General features: G+C 53.5%; 1 protein-coding gene across 1 annotated transcript in view; it reads right to left on the bottom strand.

Moving 5' to 3' along the window:
* Positions 1–352: 352 nt before the first annotated feature.
* MGAT5B (alpha-1,6-mannosylglycoprotein 6-beta-N-acetylglucosaminyltransferase B) overlaps positions 353–6,000 on the bottom strand; it is a gene marked incomplete at both ends in the record, with an annotated part of 67,297 nt that continues 61,649 nt past the window's right edge. Inside the window, 3 exons of the mRNA XM_080922640.1 lie at positions 353–551; positions 856–1,112; positions 2,345–2,419. Of these exons, the coding sequence (XP_080778766.1) occupies positions 353–551; positions 856–1,112; positions 2,345–2,419 (531 nt within the window). The remainder of the gene's footprint in view (positions 552–855; positions 1,113–2,344; positions 2,420–6,000) is intronic.

Genomic DNA, 6,000 nt, shown 5'->3' with positions numbered 1-6,000 from the left:
GGCCATATTCCCAGCCTTGTGGATCATGAGATGGCCAAGGCCCAAGAATAGCAACGGCCATGTCTGCAGCTGGTCCAGATCTCAGAAAGCTACGGGCCTCTATCCACATGTTCCTGGGCACACCAGACAGGTAGGTCAGCCCAACTGCTTGGCCTCAGGTCCTGTGGTGAGGCAAGGAGCCCCCTAGGAAGGAGCTGCAGACTTGGAGCTGCTGTCTCCTCAGCCTCCTCTTCCTGCCCTTGGCCAGGGGAGGCTGCAGCCAGGAGACACGCAGTGAACATGGCTGGAGCTCAGAAAGTGCTGGTGCTTGCCAACCTTGGGTGGGCAGGTTCTGGGCACGGTAGCTCTGGCCTCACAGGCAGCCCTGGCACAAGGCCACCTGGCCCTTGCGGAAGTCGCGGCAGGGGCAGAGCCTCTGGTATTTGGTGCTGGCGCCGGCACAGCTAAAGAGCAAGGGTTCCTTCTGCAGGTAGCACTCTTGGCCGGGTTGGGCAAAGGCCGGGTACAAATGATACATTTCCCACTCTGTGCTGTCACAGGGCACCTGCAGCCTGCAAAGGCGGCATCAGCATCGTCACTCTTTGGTGAGCAGGGTGACAGCTGCCCCTGGTTTGTCATGGCCCACTCCCTCCCTGAACCAGACAGGCTACGGGCCTGGTGGGGTTGTGGTTTCGGTAACCCAACTGGAGAGATGCTCACACAGCCTGGGCAGGAGCCACAAGAGGCGGAAGAGGGCAAGGCCGGAGGGATGTCCCCTTATGGATTTTTCTTGGCTGATTTGAAAGCATTAAAACCCACATCTACAGGGAAGCCAGGCAGGGGGCAAGGTGGGGACACAGACAGGGGCTGACTCACTTGAGGAACGCATCCTGGCTGTTGAGGAAAGGGAAGAATGAAGGCTCGCAGACTAGTCCGTGGTCCAGGCAGGCGTCCGTGCAGGCCCTTCCGGGGGCTGCCAGCCAGGCCCGCAGAGAGTGGGGAGGGGGCCAGGCTCCCGGAACTGAGCTGATGTTCTGGGCCCACTCGAGATGAGTTGCATTAGGGGCTAAGACAAAGGGACTCTTGGCAGTGTTGGCCCCTGGTGGCATGAGACTTGGACCCGCACAGAAGTCCTGTCAAGAAAAGAGGTGTTAGGGATGGGAACGGGTTTTCTCCAAGTGCCTGGCACTACAATTTCAGGAAGAGCCACTACCAGGCACTTTCTGAATGACACGTGGCCTCAGTCATTAATTATTCCTATAATACCAAGCGACCCATAGAGTGGATGGATGTTAATTATTGCACAAAGAGTAGAGGCTGAATCCAGGCTGTATGCCAGGGACTCACGAATGGATGGCAGGGGTGAGCTTTGAACTCTCTTGTTTAGGGGCTGTCTGCCCTGCATAACCTCACCTCTGGGGTCAGACTCAGGACTTCAACTTGAGGCCCATGAGCCCTGCTTAGCATGGGGACAGAGCCTCGGGCTCACCTCTGATGCTCTTCTCGGGGACCCTAGGTCCTGGCAAGTAATGTTTCTGTGAGCTTTGAGGGCATCCTCTTTTGTGGTGAGCCCTAGTTTTGTGGCTTTGGCCTTGAGCCCCTTACTTTTTGACCTCTACTGGGTCTTTCTGGGCCCCATATAGAGGAAGAACTCTGAACCTTGGCCAGCCATAGGCCTGATCATTAAGACCAGGAGACTGGTTGTAAGACACACACAACTTCTTCTATCTTAAGTGTCACAGCAGTTGTCCCCAAGCCCTACAGCATCTCTGGTTTCCTCTTACACCTGGAGTCTCAGAGAACACAACCCAGGCCACCTGAAGCTTGAGGCAGCTCAGATCATGGGGTCTGACCTAGACCCCTTGGAGGACCCCAGGAGGCAGGTCTTCCAGCCTGTGCCTCACTGGCCTGCTTCTGTTCGTTCTGCGTGGGCTGAGAAGATGGCTGCCTGCCAGAGCCTGTCTGCTGCTTGCTCACTGGGGCCGTATGGCATGGCTGAGCCTACACAAGAGCGGATCTTCCCCCCACTTTTTTCTGGGCAGACCTCTCAAGCTCCTATCTGATCAAATCCTTTGAGGGTGGTGAGCAGGGGGTCACTGTGGGTTCTAATAGCTGTTATCAAACCCAGAAATGATTTTTTAAAAAAACTAGCTTCTTGGTTTTTCAGGTTCATGAGGTAAGATCAGGACTGGTATCCATAATTTGTTGGACCCCCCAAGTCCCAACCTCCACTATGGGGTGCAGAGCTGAATAGATGGATGACTGTTCTGTAGCTGCCATTTACATAGATCCCGGCACCAGTATGGTCCCCCAACTTTGGAGTGACAGCCCCAAGCCCCTGGGGCAGAGGACACACGTGACCTACCTGGTGTTGGATGTAGGCGTTGATCCGTTCCAGCATCCCTGCACAGGTGTACTCATAGGGCAGATACGGGTCTACCTGCAGAAGAGACAGGCCCTACCCAAGCTCAGTACCAAGACCAGGTTGGTACTCAGCCCAGAAAGCCAATCAACTGCCCACCAGGCCCCCTGCTAGTTCACACTGTGTGCGTCCTGGAGGATACCTCCAGGGATGTTGCTTTAGAATCCACAGGCCTCATCTCTCCCTGCTGCCCCATTCCTCTCCTTCTGTAAAGCTCAGCACTTCGAACCCTCCAGGGTGTCACCTACCCCTGAGCCATCTGAGTCTACCCATCCTTGGATGGGGAAAGTGCTCTAAGTGCCTTTCAGCACCCTAGCACCGGCTACATGGTTCTCTCCTAGCACAGGCTAGCTCCTGGGTCGACATTTCCTGCATGAGCCTGCAAAGCCACTGAAGGTGGGGACCACGGCTTGTCCACCACTGAGCCCCTTCAGTCTGTCCTGGTACCTGGCATGCAGCAGGTGTTCAGGAGACACTCACGCATGCGGAAGCACCCACCCTCACCCTGTATCCCACAAAAGAGGCAGAGCATTCATACAAAGGAGCACAGCGCCTTCACAATCACAGTTGGATAGCACAAGATGAATCTTGTCACACGTCATGCCCGGGTACATCAGACGCACATCCCCAGAGAAAGGCTCTGTGGATTCTGTGCAAGCGTCTAGAAGCCACTCCTGCCTGGCCACATGGATGAGCCTCAGGTTCAATGAGACCCTGACTCAAAAAATTGGAAGTGGGGGCTGGAGTGATGGCTCAGTGGCCAAGAATACTTGCTGTTCTTGCACAGGACCTGGGTTAGACTCCCCAGCACCCACATGGTGGCTCACAACCATCCCTAACTTCAGTTCCTGGGAGCCAAACACCCTTTCCTGACTTTCACAGGTACCAGGCATGCATGTGGTACACAAATGCAGGTAAAACACTCACATACACAATATAAATACTAAAAAGTAAATATAAAGGTGATTTTATTTAAAAAAAATCAAAGGTAGAGATTAAGAGAGGGAAGATGGCCGAGTGTGGTGATGCAGGCCTTTAATTCCAGCTCTCAGGGGGCAGAGGCAGGCAGATTTCCAAGTTTGAGGCTAGCCTGCTCTACAAAGCGAGTTCCAGGACAGCCAGGGCTACATGGAAAAAACCAAAAAAAAGCATGTATGTTGACCTTGAACCTTCATATACACATGTGCATGTATACATATATACAGACACACATACAATGTATCCATACCATGCATGCAACCCACACAACATATACACAAATGCACAAAATATACTGTACAACACATACAACATACACATAATAAACATGCAAGCACTGTGTGCACATACGTGCAAACACCTGATAAAGAAGCCAACGAAGGCGTCTGCCATCTCCTTACTTCTAACTGCTCAGCCCTTGCTGTCCCATCAGGCCCAGCACAGAGCCACCTTGGATGACACCACCAGCCCAGGAGGGCAGGTGTCAGGAGCAGCAGTGTCCAGGGGGGGGCTGTGTCCTTCCTCCTCAGCAGGACAGGTGACATCAGGACACTTAGCAGGACCATGCTAGGCTCTGCCTCCTAGGGACAGGGTCCGCCCTAGGGACAGGGCCCACCCCTGACCCTATGAAGCTCCCAGAAGGAAAAAAAAGCCACAAATACTGTCAAGATCCTCACAGGTTGATTAACTGCTCTGTTTAGAACTTTTTCTATAGTTAGGGAGAGCTGGGATGTAGAGCTGGGATGTAGATACAGTCGAACACCTTGAGCCATCTTTTGTCCCCAAAGAAGCCACTCGGCCTGCCTGTATCTGACCTAACATCCCTGTGACTATGACACAGAAGCTTTTCGATTGCATGCCTCAAAACGGACCCTTAATTCCCACAAAAAAAGCAAGCATAGCATCAGCTAGCGCTCGGCCTCTGCTTTACGAGGACCTGCCCACCTGAAGTGTGTTGATGCACAAGTTTCCATTTGTTATTATAGACGCTTCATGGAACCGTTATCACCGTGGAACACGGCCTTTGGGGTGACTCGAATCTGCGTTCTTGGGCTGGGGTCACTCATATTTGGTTCCGGAATAAACAATCTCTTTGAGGTGAGTGTCGTGTTTTGTGTCAACAATATCCAAGTGAGCCCAAGACAAGACAGCCACTGCTCTTTGACCCAGGGTCCAGCTATCTCTGACTGTAGAGCAAGGTAACCTGTCCCAGTACGGGTGCATTTCCTCATCCTGAGGCCACATCCAGCTGCCATGATGCTCCACCCACCGGCGCTGCCTTCGCAGACGTATACTTCCCACAGTCCTGCTTCCCATCTGCTCTGCTTTCTGAGCTGATGGCCTCAGATGTCTCTTGGGGCTTGTAGGGGAAGGTTTGAAAGCAGGGTTCTAAACAACCAGCCTAGGGAGAGAGATTTCCCTCCACACGAGGCTCCTCTGCTCTACAGGGTCAGCAAACAGCTTCCGTAGCCTGTCAAAGGTTCCCTATGTGAGGGGCATCCTCAGCCAGTCCAGTCAGCCTGCTGGAAGCTTCTGCCTGGGAGCAGCAGCTGGAGACCACCCCACTGGGTCAAACTGCAGGAGCGCTGTCATCTGTCTGACAGGGACAAGTACTAGTAATGCAGAAAATGGGGGCTGTAGGGGGTGTCACACAGAGGTAGCACATCAGTCACCTCCTGTCCTTTCATTGGGAATGGCCCCATTTGGCTGTGTGTCCACAGGCAGGGTCCACAGCCCAGGTCCTGTGTTTCCTCCTGCTCCTTGGTCAGCCTCCTGGCTCTCCTCCGTAGCTGAAGTCTGAAAGACCCACACTTAGGATCATTTATTTCTTCACGGCTGCCACATTCCTGTGAGATCCAGCCAGCTGCTACTAAACCTCTTTTCTGAAACAGGACAACCAGAGTTACTCCGGGTGCCTGTTTGAAATGCAGACTTCAGGGCCATGGAAACAGCGGGGGCTCTGTGCTGTAAGCTCCACCCCCAAACTCTATTCTCCACCCCTAGCTTGCCTGACTTTTGGGTTGGTCTTCAGTGTCACTGTGCAGCCCAGTGTGAGCTGGGCTTCCCAACCCTGCCTTAGCTTCCCAAGAAAGTGGGACTGATGCCGAAGTCCCTCTGGGCTACAGGGGACTGAAGGTTCCCCTCGGCACTCCCGGGATTTTCAGCACCACTTGGGGAAGAGGTCAGCATCACAGACACTCACTGCTTTGTGTCCTTTCTGGGATCTGCTCCCCTCCCACCAAGACAGACTGGGGGTGGGGGTTGGGGTGGGGAATAAGTTCTCTCAGGGAAGGTGGAGGGATGGCTCAGTGGTTAAGGGCACTGGCTAGTCAGTCTTTCAGGAGGCTCATGTCTGTCTGCAACTCCAGTTCCAGGGATCCCTGTGGCCACTCAGACACACACGTGATGCACAGACATACATGCAAGCAAGACATTAATACACATAAATAAAAAGAAAGAAAACATTTTAAGAAGTGATGCTCTCGAAGAAACCCTGCCTTTGCCTCAGAGCACCCACATTCGTGGCCGGCGGCTGCCTCTAACCCCAGCTCTAGGGGAGATCTGACACACACTCTTCAGGCCTCTGAGAGCACTGGAGCACACACACACACACACACACA

Source organism: Micromys minutus, assembly GCF_963924665.1.
Source record: "Micromys minutus genome assembly, chromosome: 10".
NCBI lineage: Eukaryota > Metazoa > Chordata > Mammalia > Rodentia > Muridae > Micromys > Micromys minutus.
Note: the sequence above shows the minus strand (reverse complement) of the source record. Positions and strands in the feature narration are given on the sequence as shown.